This window comes from Lipotes vexillifer, unplaced genomic scaffold, assembly GCF_000442215.2.
Source record: "Lipotes vexillifer unplaced genomic scaffold, Lipotes_vexillifer_v1.1 scaffold496, whole genome shotgun sequence".
In the NCBI taxonomy this organism is placed as follows: Eukaryota; Metazoa; Chordata; class Mammalia; order Artiodactyla; family Lipotidae; genus Lipotes; species Lipotes vexillifer.
In genome coordinates, this window is record NW_006786690.1 from 10,550,187 (window position 1) to 10,567,557 (window position 17,371).

General features: G+C 44.7%; 1 protein-coding gene across 1 annotated transcript in view; it reads right to left on the reverse strand.

The window, feature by feature from the left end:
* FHAD1 (forkhead associated phosphopeptide binding domain 1) overlaps positions 1-17,371 on the reverse strand; it is a 136,615-nt gene that overhangs the window by 101,046 nt on the left and 18,198 nt on the right. Inside the window, exon 2 of the mRNA XM_007459328.1 lies at positions 13,878-14,084. Within this exon, the coding sequence (XP_007459390.1) occupies positions 13,878-14,084 (207 nt within the window). The remainder of the gene's footprint in view (positions 1-13,877; positions 14,085-17,371) is intronic.

The window sequence follows — 17,371 nt, forward strand, 5'->3', positions numbered from 1 at the left end:
AGTACGCGGGCCTCTCACTGTCGTGGCCTCTCCCGTTGCGGAGCACAGGCTCCAGACGCGCAGGCTCAGCGGCCATGGCTCACAGGCCCAGCTGCTCCGCAGCATGTGGGATCTTCCCGGATCAGGGCACGAACCCGTGCCCCCTGCATCGGCAGGTGGACTCTCAACCACTGCGCCACCAGGGAAGCCCGAGGAAATCCCTTTTGTGCTGGGATGCTCAGGTAGATGTGCCTCACTGCCCACTAACTGCCAGGGTGCTAAAGCGAGTGGTCATATCTCATGCCTCAAGTGGTTCACTGCTGTAGTGGACAGGCCACAACCCACCCGGCTCTTCTGGAAATTCCAGGAATCTCCCTCCCAATCTGTCGGCCCATTGCTGTGGGTGGGGCTAAGCAATCAGCCAATCACACTCCCTGGCCATACTGATTGGTTCAGTGGTGGGGCAAGTCATCCAATCAGAGCCAAGGAGACCCAAGAAGACTTGGCTGGACACCAGGATCTGGAGTGACCTGGTGGGACTTCAGAATGCAGCCAGCATGTCTCCAGACATGGAGAGAGGGAAGCTGTTTATTTATTTTTCAAATTATGGTAAATAACCTGCAACATAAAATTTATCATCTTAGCCATTTTAAAGTATATAGTTCAGTGGTGTTAAGTATATTCACATTACTGTGAGATGGATCTCCAGAACTTTTTCGTCTTGCAAAACGTAAACTCTATTACTGTTAGACAACAACTCCCCATTCCCTCCGCCACCCAGCCCGCGGTGACCAACATTCTGTCTCTATGAATTTGACTACTCTAAGTACCAAGTACCTCAAATAAGTGAAATCACATGGTACTTGTCTTTTTGTGACTGGCGTATTTCACTCAGCATAATGTCCTCAAGGTTCATCCATGTTGTAACATGTCAGAATTTCCTTCATTTTTAAGGCTAAATAATATTCCATCATACAGTTTAGAGTGTATTTTGTTTATCCATTAAGCATCGTGGGCACTTGGGTGGTTTCTACCTCTTGGCTATTGTAACTATACTGCTGTGAACATGGTGGGGAAGATAAGGAAGCTGGTTTTGAGCCCTGGCTGGGGTGCTACCCTGAAGTGCTCTATCCCTGAGGCCGGCTAGAGCTGGTTTCTGTCGCTTGCAGCACACAGAGCCCTAACGGTAGGGCCCCTAGGGGGAAGAAGCCAAAGATGTGTAAATGCAGCAGAGACTCCAAGCTCTTCGGGTTTAAAAATTAAAAAATAAAGTTTGGGTTTTTTTTTTTTCTCTGAAGCGTGTTGGTTGAGGGTAGCTTTAGTTGGATGGTTAAAGTTGGTTTTCTCTAGTTTGCCGGCTTGCTCTATCACAGGGAAGGTCAAGGTTTTCTCAGAAATTGCTGCTGGTAACTACAACGAAACAGGAAGGGAGAAAAGCAAACATAAGAAAAAGACTCACATTAAAAGCCAGCTCTGGGCTGTACAGGAAGCATGGGGTCAAGGTCAGTTATCAACAAGTCTGTTTTTATTATTTATTTATTTTAGATTTAATTTTATTTATTTTTGGCTGTGTTGGGTTTTCGTTGCTACGTGCAGGCATTCTTTAGTTGCGGCGAGCGGGGGCTACTCTTCATTGTGGTGCACGGGCTTCTCCTTGCGGTGGCTTCTCTTGTTTCGGAGTGTGCGCTCTAGGCGCGTGGGCTGCAGTAGCTGGGGCACGCAGGCTCAGTAGCTGTGGCTCGTGGGCTCTAGAGCGCAGGCTCAGTAGTTGTGGCGCACGGGCTTAGTTGGTCCGCAACATGTGGGATCTTCCCGGACCAGGGCTCGAACCTGTGTCCCCTGCATTGGCAGGTGGATTCTTATGCACTGTGTCACCGGGGAAGTCCCCAAGTCTGTTTTTAGAGACTTTAGTTTAAAAATACATGCTAATGCCTTTTCTCTTTCTTTGTGTCTGTTCTCTGACCATATGGTATGTTGCCATGGTTGGGTTTTTTGTTTTGTTTTTGAGGTAGCATATGTTATACTCCTGATTTCTTTTCCATACTACCTTTAAAATAGCAGGTTGTCAACCACCTGGATTAACCATGACCACATCCATGGCTGAATTTATATTAGCTTTAATAAACACGGGTCAATGATTTACTCAAGAAATCACTACCCATTTTTTTTCAAATTATCTACTTGTTCTTTGTGTTATTTCTCCAATATCTGCTTCTAACCCTGTAAAGAGTGTAGGTTGAATGGGAGACCCTAAAAGAAATTCAAGGTAGTTTGCACATTGAGTGCCTACAGTACACATGAATTCTGCCAGGAAGCCCTGGAGCCTGCAGAGAAGGTGGAAACTTAGACCTTGCCCTTGGAGAGCCTGTTATGTGCTCTGCCATTTGTAAGTAATTGTGGACAATACAACGGCTATGAGCCACTGTGTAGAGAAGCCACAGATGTGCCACAGACTCTGCTGGGCACTTAACGCATGTGGTCTCATCTGATCTCCAGAATAATCTTGGAGGAGGCATTTTACTCCTCATTGTGTGGATTAAGAAACTGAAGCTCAGAGAGGTTAAATGACTTGCCCAAGGTCTCACAGCCAGGAAGCGGTGACACTATTTGACTCCAATACCTGTGCTCTTAGGACTTCTAGGTTACTCGAAGTCATGATTTATTACCTGCTTTCCATACTCACAAACGGATCTTAGATGATTGGTTAGTGAATGATAGGATATTTTCCAAGTTAAAAAAAGGAAATGAGCATTAGATGGTGTGAAAAACCACAAGACATCGCGTGGGCTACTTAGAAACGGGATTTTCTAGGAACACTGACAACTGTCTTATGGAAGTGTTATTCATCTGGTACATGCCACGCCCTGGAAGCAGCTCGGAGGAACCCAGCCTCCAACCGGGAAGACCTGTGGTATGTTCACTGCTGTACCAGAGGAGTGCTGGGGCCAGCTGGTACCCGCCCAGAGAACCGATTGTTAAATGTCCAGGAATTTTGCCAACTGGTTGATAAACACAGCCATTAATAAGAATTAACTTACATAAATTTACAATGAAATTATATCAGAAACAAAGGTGATACAAACTTAAAACTCACCCCTTCCTAATTATTTTACTCTATTTTATTATTACTTATGCTCTTGAGTTTATTTCACTCTACTATATGTGTCTGTTGGAAGTGCTACATAGTGATGTGTTACCACACCTCTCTTTCCATCTCTGTATTCAGGGATGTGTCATTGGGAGCTTGAAATTGACCGTGGAGGGCGTATTACACCATAGAAATCAGGAAATGTTATAAATCAGGGCTTGATTTTTTAAAACTTTTACAAATAGGTTTAATAATGGTGGTTCATGTAGAGCCTGATTGTTTGTTTGTTTGTTTGTTTTGTTGATTGCCTAGACTTAAGACGGTAATGGAGAAAATCTTAACAATGCAGACTATACAAAAGCATGTTGTGTCTTAGCCATTATGTTATGAATAGAACAAAAAATTGGGGAAACGTTCTTCCAGTATTTGAAAATTATTATCTGATGCAGCAAAAAAGTCACTCATGTCACTGATGAACATGTGAAGTTCTTCTAACGTCTTTCTTTTTTGACTTGTATTATTCATAAATCCAAAATATCCAAAAATATCCACCAGTGCTCAGGTAGGGAACTCTCTCATTCATCAACTGCAATGAGAAATTGGCTATGGATACAAGAGTTCAGCTAAAGTCAATGAAAGCATTCTGTGAGACTCAGCTGGCTATATAGAATTTACAAGAAAGAGTACTGTATTTCTTGTTATATGGAAAGACTGCCAATCACTGGCTGTACTGGCGCCCAGCAGAGTGCCTGCTACTCATGGTAGGTGTTTGCTGACTGAGCTGAACAGTTGGCAAACGGAGTGTAAATAAAAAGGACTCTGATTCTGGGGCTGGGATGGGGAAAATAACATGCTAAGCCTGGCGCATCCTGTAACAGCAGAGAGTAAGGAAGTGCCCCAAACGAAAAGGTGGGGAGATGCTCAAGGACACAGCAACCAACCTGAAAGAGCTCCCAGTGGCCAAGGCTGGAAGAATTTGAGCAATGAAATAGCTAATGAGTATTGGATTATAACTCAAAGTGTAAAATAAGTATACATGAGTCCATACTGACATAGATACGTCAGTGAGTAAATACATAAAGGAGGGAGAAAAGACCGTCGTCCTTACAGAAGAATTTAACATACATAGATGTGGAGCTTAATTCCCACGGTCTGGAAGGGCCTGGGGGGTAGGGGTGACGGTGGCAAGCAGGCACACTGACCGCAGTATGGAGGAGCCATGGACCTGGAAAGACAGAATGGAGACTATAAAACATGGCCAGTAGATCTCAGAAGCCAGGAGAGGGGGCTACTTGGTGCCAGGACAAATGGCCTGCTCCCGGGGTGTCACCATAACTCAGAGAGGGGTAATAATTCTAAGTCCTCAAGAAAAGGGTAAATTATGTACGGGGTTTCAGTGTAAGAAATCAGGATTATACATTTAGGACACAGAACCGCCAAGTTATACATTATTTTTAGGTTTTGGAACTTAAAAGAATTAAGTCCTGAGCTGTTCAGAAAAGTCATTTGTTTGGGTTTTTCCCAGCTGTGTTAAAGGAGATCTGGCCCACCTAATTTTCCCATTTTCTTGTAAATCTTCAATCTTACGGTTTTTCCTTTCCTTTCAAGTTCTAATCAGCTTCCTGGTTAGTCCATAAAATAGGAAATAGAATCTAATGAACAGAATCTAATGAGAAAACAGCCGGATTTTTGCAAATAGCTTTTGCTACCCCTAGACTTGGCCTACTTCAATTCGGTCTTGCCAGGTTGAGAGACGGAACGAATGAATGAATGAATGAATGATCATCAACTAAGTTAAGAGAAGGAGCAATGTGGTTCTGGTTTGGTAACAAAGGGTGTGGTCTGCCAGAGGAAGCAGGAAGCGGCCCGGTTCCTGGCCAGGTCTGGGTTCTGTCTCAGCAGGATGCTAAGGGTTCAGCCCGTGCTCCCATCTCCACCTCCCCTGATGTCATCTGCATCGTCTGTAGACATCTGGTGGCAACACAGCCTCAGGGGTCCTTTTGTGTGAGTTTTTGCTGCGGATGCCAAGCCTGAGGCTGTCTGCTGCCCCATGCCCTCCACTTCACTGGTCTCGGGAAATCGCCTTTGATATAAAACACCCAGCCTCAGGATTTCTCATCACATCAGTAGGTCCCCACAGGACCTGTAAGAGCACAGGGTAGAGGAAATCCTACAAGGTCAGGTAGGAAATGACAAAGCTTGACCAGAAAGAGGTTTTGTTGTGAAGGGCACCATGCTCTCTGGTCATTCACTCAGTTGCCGGCTTCTCAACCCCGGGTACAGTAAAGCCACATCTTCCTCAAGAACGGGCCCTATTCAGAGGTCCCAGGAATGTGGAAACGCCACTCTTCTTGGGGATGGACAACTAAGGCCCCGACTCTGAGCTTCTCATCACACTTGTTCACCAGAGGAGAGAAATGAGCAACTCTGCTTCCTTGGAGACTGGCCTGGGACTTTTCCAATGGAAAAGTGGATTATTCGTCATTTTCCTTCCCCCAGATGCCTAGGGGCAAATCCCGTTAGGAAGGTTCCACTTAGGCAATAGGAATGCTTCCTAATGTCATGGACATCTTCTTTGTTTTTGCCTACCCCGCATCCATTTTTTCCATCTTCTGGATGGGCACCTTAATTTTTTGCGGGGAAGACACCCTTTCCCTGACAATCCTGAGTCCATATAACTCTGACCCTTCCACTCCAGGGGTGAGACCATAACCCAGGCCTGGCCAATCAGAGCATTCCTTGCCCCTGACCTCAGTGATTGGTTCAGGGGAAGCCACATGATCCAAGCCACTGCCAATGAAGATGCTGGCTCTCTCCCTGGAACTGCTACTTTGTAGGGTGCTGGGGCTGCTGGTGGCCACTTTCCTACAGGTGAGGCAAGAGTCTGTCGGAGACTGTGAAGCTAACAGGGAAGAAAGAGTCAGATTCCTGACCATAATTTGGGCGCCTGGATCCAGCTGGGCCTAAGCTGCAGCTTTTGGCCTTTTCAGTTACATGAGCTTTTTTTGTTTGTTTGTTTTGCCTAGGCTAGTTTTAGTTAGTTTTCTGACACTTGCAAACAATAAGATTTCCTGGACAGTATGCTTATTGAGACTTTAGCATAAGCCTCACTATGTACTCAGAATGAAAGTTGTTTTAAAGGTAATGACATGCTCAAATAAAACCCACCAGACTGTAATCATGCACCAAATTTACCTTCAAACGTATAAAAGTAAAGCAGCATCTCCAGAGAAGAATGATTTAAGACCAAGGAACCAATCATAAGACAAGTAGTAAAACGCTGCTTAGAGAAACTTTGACAGATAAATAGTTCTCTAGCTACAGCAGGCTTCAGACTACAAATCCCAAATTTCTGCTTCAAAAGTTACCCAGGGAAGACATTCCATAGTTTTATTTATTTAGTTTTTTGGCCTCACCGTGCACCTGTGGGATCTTAGTTACCTGACCAGGAATTGAACCCAGGCCCTCAGCAGTGAGAGCACTGAGTCCTAACCACTGGACCACCAGGGAATTCCCAACATTCCACAGTTTTAAAAGAAAACTTTCCAGTTGAAGAAACAGGTAAAATTTATAATATGCATCTGTTGTATATATAATATGTTAATGTCTAGTATATTTATCAGATACATGTCAATGTAATTATATTATTACTATATATACAAATGCATATATATGTGTATGTATATTTAGAACCACATATTTCCAGCTCTTTTTTAAAGAGGTGTTGAAAAGACTGTTCAAAATTTATTTTTCCAGCTTGTCTGTTTTTTCTTACTACTCAGTAAACTTAAGCTATTAACCAGCACATTTCCCGGCACACAGTAAGGCTCAATCTGAGTGAGTTCTTTGTCCCCAGCTCCCCCCTCTATTTTAAGTTCTTTTTTTCAGAAACCAAGTAAAATGAAAGAGGCAGTACAGCATAGTGTTACAAGCAGAGGCTGGTAAACGTTTTCTGTAGAGCCAGACAGTAAATATTTCCAGCCCTGCGTGCCGTATGATCTGCCCAGCTAACTCTGCCGTTGTAGCAGACAACATAGGCAATACTGAAATGAATGGGATGGCTGTGTTCCCATGAAACTTTACAAAAACAGGCAATGGCCTGCACTTGGCCCTGGGCCATAGTTTGCCAACCTCTGGTTAAGAACTTGGGATTTGGCATTACACAGAATCTGGTCCAGCTCCCTGCTCTGCTCCTCCTCTGTGACCCTGATGAGTGTGTTATTTTTGTGCCTTGTCTGTAAAAAATAGGGATAATAACAGCCATTTCTTAGTCTGTGAGAAGTGGGTGAGATAGTGCACATGAAATGCTTGGAACACTTCCTGGTCCATAATAAATGAGCATAAAACATTAGCCATCAGGTATTATCATCATCATCAAAAAAGAAGAAGAAAGGGGGCAACTGAACTTGTCCAGGAACGGCAGCAATATCCCTGGTAAAAAGTGAGTGGATGGGCTTCCCTGGTGGCGCAGTGGTTAAGAATCCACCTGCCAATGCAGGGGACAGAGATTCGAGCCCTGGTCCAGGAAGATCCCACATGCCGTGGAGCAACTAAGCCCATGGGCCACAACTACTGAGCCTGTGCTCTAGAGCCCGCGAGCCACAACTACTGAGCCCGTGTGCCACAACTACTGAAGCCCAGGCACCTAGAGCCCATGCTCCGCAACAAGAGAAGCCACCACAATGAGAAGCCCGCGCACTGCAACGAAGAGTAGCCCCCGCTCGCCGCAACTAGAGAAAAGCCCGCACGCATCAACGAAGACCCAATGCAGCCAAAAATGAATAAATAAAATAATTAAAGAAAAAAAGGTTAGTGGAGCCAGGGACTTCCCTGGCCGTCCAGTGGTTAAGACTCCACGCTTCCAATGCAGGGGGTGCAGGTTTGATAACTGGTTGAGGAACTAAGACCCTGCGTTGGTGCAGCCGAAAAAAAAGTTAGTGGAGCCGACCAAACAAGCAAGGAAGCCAGATAACTGAAAATGCATTTTCTTCTATTATCAGTGGCTTTCGTTTTTACCCACATAATGAATCATCCCCTGTCAGCGTGTGAAATTGCAGGTTGGACTGGGAATTGCAAGACCTTCCTTAACCGCTGGGCAGTGAAGGACCTGCCTGGGCTCTCACGGCCCCACGATGCTTCGTGCTATTAGGAAAAGCCTCCAAGGGACTCAGGAGAGCTGGCTTTTAATCCTGGCTCTGGATCTATGTGACTGATGCCTAACCTTGGGGAAGTCGCTGAAACTCTCTGAGCCTCAGTTTATGCCATGATGGGGGTGGTCCCAGGGACCTCTATAAAAAAAACTGAAGGGGGAAAGGGGACCTGGGATTAATGAGTAGCTCCTTGGCAGAAATTGGAAATTGAAGCTCAGAAAGGTAAAGTCAGTTGCAGCTGGCATTTCAACTTGGGTCCATCAAACTCCAAAGCCCTTGCTTTCTCGATTGTGTTCTGCAGAGCTTCCCCATTAAAGCAGCAAGGAATATTGGCCGACAGAGGGCGCTCTTCTCGCAAGACAGGACGTCACGACATTGCAGGGACAGAAGACAGTATCCAGGAGACACATGGGAGAGTCTGGCTGGACTGGGAACAGGGCAGAGCAGGCTACAGGGAAGGCCAGACACAGGCAATCATGGGGATGGGGGCTGCTGCCAAGGAGCTGTCAACCCCCTCATGGAGCAACTCGGCATGTCATTTGTGGCGCCTGGCTTCCTTTTTCATTCTGGCCATTTCCCTCAGTTTTGCCGTATTTCAGAACAGAGAAAGACATGATTTATACATATGGGTGACCTGGATTTCCTTACTCAGCTGCCTTGTAAGAACGGTGCCACTGTGACTAGCACAGCTTGTTTCTACACCTCCTTTCCCAGAGCTCAGAAAGCACGAATAAAGGCAACAACAAACAAAACCCACAAGACGGCAGGCACACCTGACTTCATGACTTCAATTCCCCACGCCTGGTGCCAAGACTCTATGGTATTAATCAACGGCTGCTTCAGGGCATTGCAAACGGCCCTGCGGGTTATGTCCTGCACAGCTTCAGTGGGCGCCATCCACATGGACCACGTTGTGAACGGTGACCCTGGAGTTGTGCAATATGGCAGCCCTAGGTAATACTTTGATGAGAGAGCTATGATTTACAAAGTATGGTCCTGGGCACATCCTGGCTGCCAATGTACTTTGTCAAACAAGAGTTTTTCTTTATGTTTTTCCATCTTGTATGTTGTTCTATGGGTAACTTATCTGCAAATGTATTTATGTGCTAGTGGGGGCAGGTCTGGGGAGGTTTCCCTGTCCAAAAGGACACTTACAAAGGAGCCATCTTGGCTGCACCACGCTGGTTTGCTTGACTCTAAAGCTGAGGGTTATCATGTGCTTATAAGGTGCCAGACGCTGGACTAAGCAATTTACGTACTTTGCCCACTTAATACCACGGTCACTCAAGGTGGTAGGCACTATTGTTACAGGAGTGGGGACCGAGGCTCTGAGAGGCAGATGATTTGTGCACGTCCAGTATAAAAGCCAGTACAAGAGCAGGGCTGGGACGGCGCTGGAGTCAGCCTGACCTCAGGGCACGTGCTCTAACCACTGTGACACCTGCGAACACATCTGGATTCCTAACCGCCCCGCACCTCCCCCCACTCCCCCAATAAAATGCTGTCACACCCTCCTCTATTGGTTATGGTCACCACAAAACCTGAAATAAATGCCTTCATTTGGGAATTGTTTGTCGGTAGAAAAACAGTTCTCATCATACTTAACCTGTATGAGAGCAGGGCAGTCCTCCGTGGAAACTCCACCCAAGGAGGAAACACAGCGCCCTCACCAGGGACCCCAAAATCAATTGGAAACAAGAACATGCCGGAAGCAGGACGGCCACGAATTTCTTAGAAAAACTGGGCTTCAAAATATTTGATGAGAGAGGCTTTTCAATACCTCTCCCTTTTTCCCCGCTTTCTTTCTCTTCTTTTTTTTTTTTTCAGTATGCGGGCCTCTCACTGCTGTAGCCTCTCCCTTTGCGGAGCACAGGCTCCAGACACGCAGGCTCAGCGGCCATGGCTCACGGGCCCAGCCGCTCCGCGGCATGTGGGATCTTCCCGGACCGGGGCACGAACCCGTGTCCCCTGCATCGGCAGGCAGACTCTCAACCACTGCGCCACCAGGGAAGCCCTCTTTCTCTTCTTTTAAACAGCCAGCAGGTTGGGGTCATCAGGGAGTGGAATTTGTAGGAACGTGTCAGTCAGTCCACAGGCCGCCCTCACGCGGGCCCTGCAAAGGGCCCCTCCATGAATAAGAGCGTCACGGATGGAAGCTTCTCAAGCTGGGGACGCCCCGGCAGAGAGCACTTTTGAGAAGATGGGGTTGGGGAGAGTCCTGCAAAGTGCCCTGAGCACAGGCCAGGGGAACACTTGTGCAGCTGCCTGCAGTCTCCCGAGGAATGAAGCAAGGTGCAAGTGCGTATATTGAATAAGAATTGAAAAAAATCCGTGTATATTTGAGTGACCGTGAGAGTATGCTTTCCTCTGTGTGAAAACCAGTCAAGGCTACTGCTCCAACTAGCATCAGACTAAATAGTTTTCTCCCCTCCTTTTTCCACAAGTGGGGATAGTGTTTAATTTGCACTGACTAGCTGTGTGGCCCTGGGGAAATTACTTAACCTCTCTGAGTTTCGGATTCCTTGTCTGTAAAATGGGGATCACGGGAGAACCCATCTCATAGGTTGCTGTGAGCATGAAATAAGGGAAAGCAGGTGAATTGCTTAGCTGTTCACGTCAGTGATTCCTCCTGCTGCTCTCCTGGTTTCTCTTCTTACAAAGCATCTTCTTCCGTCTTATCTACTGAAGGTTAGAGGTCGTCATCACTGTTTCCCACAATTATATAAGAAGCACCTTGTAAAATAAAGTCCCCATTCCGTATTTGTACACCCATGTTCATAACAAACTTACTCAAAATGGCCAAAAGGTGGAAGCAACCCAAGTGGCCATGGATGGATGAACAGATAAACAAAGTGTGGTGAATCCATACAATGAAATATTATTCAGCTGGAATGAACCATGAGGACATCATACTAAGTGAAATAAGATGGTCACCAAAGGACAAACAATGTAAGCTTCCATTTATATGAGGTACCTAGAATAGTCAAATTCACAGACACAGAAAGCATGGGTGGGAGGGGAGGAAGGAAGCAGGGGGTTTTATTTGATGGGCATAGAGTTTCAGTTTGGGAAGATGAACAAAGTTCGGGAGATGGATGGGGGTGATGGCTGCACAACAGCGTGAACAGATTTAATGCCACTGTGAACTGTACGCTTGAACATGGTTAAGATGGTAAATTTTACCACAATTTCGAAAATTAAAAGTTAAAAACAAACCCCAAAATGAAGCACCTCCAAGGTTTCTCCGAGGTTTGAGGTGATAGAAATGGATGAATATGTCCTGAAAGCAGCTTGTGGTCATGGCTGCACAACCCCATAAATGTATTAAAATTGACTGAATTGTACACTTAAAATGGGTGAAGTGTCTGTTATGTAAATTGTACTTCTGTGAAGCTGTTAAGAGCAAGCAAGCAAACAAACACATGCTGTGATCGGAGGAAACTTTGGAGGATGAAGGAGCTGTTCACTGTCTTGATGGTGGCTATGGTTTCACAGGTGTACACATATGTCAAAGCCCATCCACTTACAGACTTTAAACCTGTGCCGTTTATTGCATGTCAGTTATATCTCAATAAAGCTGTGTTTTAAAAAGGCAAAACAGTATTCCATATATAAATGAACTCCTTATAATTTATTAAACAATGCCCCCTTTTGGTGGAAATTTAGGTTTCAAATTTTATGCCCCTATAAATAATATTTCAATAAATATCTTCGTAGGAAAAAAAAAAGAAAAAAATGCAGATATTGTTTGCTGCTCCCCCTCTTCTTCCCCCCACGGGCAAAGCCACAAAGTCAGAATTTCCCAGGGAGGAGGCCTGGGAACCTGTAATTTTACTGAACATTCCTGAAAAATTCTTGTAATCAGACATGTTGGGGCACATTGAATCAAACTTCATGAACTTGGATTTTCAGGCTTGGGAGTTTGAAACCCCCTTTTCTTTGATCCCTAAAAAATTCTGTAAGTGTTCCATACAAATGATTCTAAATTTGAGTTTCCCTACTATTGGGGGTGCATCAGAATCATCAGGGAGCTTGTGAGAATGCATATTCCCAGGCCCCACTCCCAGGGAGGATGTGTATGGTTGCCAGATTTTGCATAAATAAATGAATAAATAAATACATAATAAACTATAGGGTGTCAGTTAAATCTGAATTTCAGATAAACACCAAATAATTTTTTTAGCATAAGTGGTTCCTTGCAATATTTGGGCCACACCGGTACATAAAAATTATTTGTTGCTTATCTGAAATTCAGATTTAACTGGGTGTCCTGTATTTCATCTGAGAATCCTAAGTATGAGTCCTCAGGCCTGGGGTGAAGCCCAGACCTGCACTGTTGCTCTGCTCCCCACGTGGTTCTGACGAGGGGGATCCTTAGAACCCATGTTGAGAATCCCTGATCAGGTCAACACCTGCTGGGTCAGGAGCCCCTCCTCAGGGTGGCCAGTGGACCCCAGTGCATCCCACAAGTGAGCACACTTTAATGCTGGTCCAAGGAGGAGAAGGGGTCTGAGCAGCCGCAGGAGAAAACTGCCCCAGATTTTCAAAGCCAAACGTGGTGGATGCGGCGTCACGGGCCCTGCAGCCTGAGGGATGCTGCTGGTCTTCTCTGAGTGAGTATTTAGGGCTGCCTAGGGGACCCACACCCCAGGATTCTGTCTAGATTCTCTAAACTTTATTTATTTATACCCAGCCTCGTCCCAGAAAGGATTTTAAGCCTCGGAGGTCTCAGTCCATGCAGCGTTCTTGGTGCTAGTGAATGAGGTTAACACACCGTCTCTCTGGGACACACACGACAGGTATTAATTGCGTGCTCACCACGAATGGGCATTATTCTGGGAGTTTTATAATTATAACCATCTCATTTAGCCCTCGAGATAAGCCTGCAAGGTCATTGCTGTCGTTGGCCCCATTTTGTAGATGAGGAAACCGAGGTTCCGAGGGGTCCAATGGCTTGTGCAAGATCACACCGAGTAGGCCAGTGGCAGAGCTGGGGTTCTGACCCAGGACTGTGTTGCTAACCAGCCCCCATCCTTCCTCCCTACTGAACCAGACACTTTTTGTGACTGAGCTTTGCTGGGCGAGTTTTGGGTTACATTCCGCTTAACCTGGGGCCATACTTTAGATCCTGATCCCGGGAACATTTCTGATCCGGTGTGATAACAGCTGGCAGGCCTTGAGCGTCTACTCCCGCCAGAGACTTTGACTTTTTACACACAGATACTCTCTCAACGCCCTGCACCGCTGAGAAGACCCTGACCCAGGCATGCAAAGAACCCTGGCCGAGGTCGCAAAGCTAGGAAATTGCAGAGCACTGATCTGCCTAAAAAGGAAGCATCCATCTCTGCATCTTCAAAAGCACACACCTGCTTTCCACCTCCCTTCGCCATGCTTCACTTTTCTGGAAAATGCTCTCGCTCCGGGCTGGTCGCTAGGCAACTCTTGCGTGTAATTCCATGAAATGCCCAGAAGAGGGGGCGAGGACTCACTCTCCCACGGCACCCACGCTATGGGTCTGAACTTCGCGGAATCGCTAAAGCAGAGTGACGCGCTCCAGACGAACTCCACCTGTGGCCGTATCTGAGCCCTAGGCTGCACGGAAGGTGACACAACACGGCACCTCTGCACCCCACCCCCACCCCGCAGGGGCCTGGACTCACCGAGGCTGGGTTTTCGATGACCAGTTCGTAGGTCAGCCCTCCGGACCCAAACCTCAGGATGTCTCCGGGTAAGAGCTTCACAGCCATGTTCTGAATGTGGCACTCGTTGACGAACGTGCCGTTGCGGGAATTGAAGTCCTGGAGAACAAAGCTGCTCTCGGCCTCATTATATTCAATGAGCGCGTGATGGTTGTCAATGTCTGTCGACTGAAATGGAGAAGGGGGACAGTCAGAGCCAGGAAAACAGGAATAACAAGGGAGGCCCTAATGTTTACTAGTGCCACTGACACTGGGTGCCCCAATGTGCTAACCACTTCATCTGGCTGGATGGTCACTGCAATCCTCATATTAAGAGGAGGTTACCGAGGGTCAGAGAGGTTAAGTGACTTGCCTAAGGCCACACAGCTAGTGAGTGGAGGGTCACAAGACCGTGACAGCAGACCCAGAAGAGATGCCCAGTTTTTGGGTAGGGAGTCAGGCAACACAGAGGCAAGAGGGAACTCGGGGGGGGGGGGAAATTGGCCAGGAATTGGCCACTTTATAGTTCTCTGATCCCATGCAAGTATCCTTTTTGTTGTCCCGAATGGCAAGACAGCAGAAATGGCCCAACACAAATCAGAAAGGTCAGTTGGCAAGTGACAACTGTCCATTTACTGCAAGTGTTAAAGTTAAGGGGAGGTTTTGTAATAATTGTTGTTTTCATTTGTTTGTTCTATTCATTTTTAAAATAAACATGTTTTTTGTAATAATGCAGAAAATGAGAACTAGAGAAAAACACAAAGAAGACATTAAAATCACTTAGACTCCCGTCCCACAGAGGCAGGCACTGTGAACACGATGGTTCACATCCTTCCAGTCTTTTTTCTATGCTTACAATCTTTTTAAAAAGTTTAAACACAATTGAGCTCACACCACAAAACACAGTTTTATAACTACCTTTTAAAAGCTTCGGTGTACAATGAAGTTTTTTCCCATGTGATTAATTATTACTGTTGCTTCTTAAAAGTTTATCAGAATTTATCTAACCAAACATGATCTATTTTTCAATAGGGGCCCTCGTGTGACCACATTTCCCCCAAAAGAGAGAGACCCCAGACAGTGAATTGTCAGTGGAGTCAGAAACCTCTTGTGTAACCGCTTTAGTAAGAAGAATGAGCAAAACTCGGCACCAAGGAGGAAATATCACATTCCCCCTGGCCCCGGCGCCCTGTACTATGGGCTGCAGGGCACGTGTGAAGTCTTCTGTCTTTTCAGGACACTGCCTATGAGCCATCCACTCCAGCCTGAGACTTTGCAATTATTTTCTAAGTTACTCTTCTCAGAGTGCCTCATCCAGCTTTCATAGAGAGTACTTGGACTTAGAAATCTATACTAACGTCCCACAATATAATTATAACCAATAGCTTATATTAATAATATAATAGCTTATATTATATGAATAGATAATAATATAACTGCATATATTAGTGGAATATATTAATTACACATTATGTGCAATTACACAGATGCCAGGAAATTTGCTAAGTGCTTTACTGTATTGTCCCATTTCATCTTCACAATAATTCAAAGGGATACTTTCTCATTTAAAAAAATTTTTAATTTTTTATTGGAGTCTAGTTGATTTACGATGTTGTGTTAGTTTCAGGTGTGCAGCAAAGTGATTCAGTTATACATATATATAATATCTATTCTTTTTCAGATTCTTTTCCATTACAGGTTACTACAAGATATTGAATATAGTTCCCTGTGCTGTACAGTAGGTCCGATAGTTACTCGTTTTTTAGATGAGGAAACTGAGGCATAGAATGATTAAGTGTGCCCACAGTCAGCCAGTTTGATTCGCTTGGCTTGTTCCCTGATTCAAATGACTGTGCCTTTACCCACTTTGCAAATTCCTACCAAACACTTTGGCACTTAAAATCCTGAAACACAAGAAGAAAGCAGGAGTAGCTATATTAATTTCAGGCAGAGCCAACTTCAGAGGAAGGAAAGTTATCAGGGATAAAGAGAGGCGATACATAGTGATAAAGGGGTCAATTCTCCAAGCAGACATAACAATCCTTCATTGTATGTGCCCAACAATAGAGCATCAAAGTATGGGAGGCAAAAACTGATAGAACTGCAAGGAGAAGCAGATGAATCCATCATGGTAGCTGGAGACCTCAACAGCCCTCTGTCAGTAATGGGCAGATCCACCAGGCAGAAAATTAGTAAGAATGAAGTTGAACTGAATAGCACTATCGTCATCTGGATCTAACTGGCAACCACACAACTTCATCCCACAACAACACACACATCCTTCTCAAGCTCACATGGAACGCTCACCAAGCAGACCACGTTTCAGGCCACGAAATATACCTCAACACATTTAAAAGAACAGAAATTATGCAAAGTACGTTTTCAGACCACAACGGAATTAGGCTAGAAACCAATACCAGAAAGACAGCTGGAAAATCCCCTAATATTTGGAGATTAAACAACACACTTCTAAATAACAGATGGGTCAAGGAGGAAGTCTCATGGGAAATAAAACTTTATCTTGAGCTAAATGAAAATGAAAATACAACCTGTGAAAATTTGCAAGATGCAGTGAAAGCAGTGCTTGGAGGGAAATTTATGGCATTGAAGGCATACATTTGAAAAGAAGATCTAAGCTTCCACCTTATGAAACTAGAGAAAGAAGACCAATATAAGCCTATGACAAGCAGAAGAAAAGAAGCAATGAATGAAATAAAAAGCAGGAAAACAATAGAGGAAAGTCAGCAAAATAAAGAGCTGTTTTGTTTTGTTTTGTTTTGTTTTTTGTAAAAAGATCAATAAAACTGACAAACCTCTAGCAGGATAACCAAGAAAAAAAGAGAGAAGATACAAATTACTAAAATCAGAAATGAAAGCGATGGCATCACCACTGATCTCATGGACACTGAAGGGATAATAAAGGAATATTATGAATAATTCTATGCCCACAGATTTTATGACTTAATGAAGTGGACCATTTCCTTGAAAGATACCATCTACTGAAACTCACATAAGGAGAAATAAATACTCTGAATAGACTCATATCTAGTAAAGAATTTGAATCAATAATGAATAACCTTCCAAAATGGAAAGCACCAGACCTGGATGGGTTCACTGGTAAATTCTATCAAACATTAAGGAAAGCATGATACCAGTTCTCTATAATCTCTTCCAGAAAATAGAAGAAGAGAGAACACTGCCCAGCTCATTCTGTGAGGCCAAACTTATTCTAATAGCAAAACCAGATAAAGATATTACAAAACAGGAAAACTGCAGACCAATACCTCTCATGAACATAGATGCAAAATCCTCAACAAAATATTAGCAAATTGAATCCAGTAATGTATAAAAAGAGTTATACACCACAGTCAAGTGGGATTTATTCTAGGTATGCAAGGCTGGTTCAACATTTAGAAATCAATTAATGTAATCCATCACATCAACAGCGTAGAGAACAGAAATCGCATTATCATATC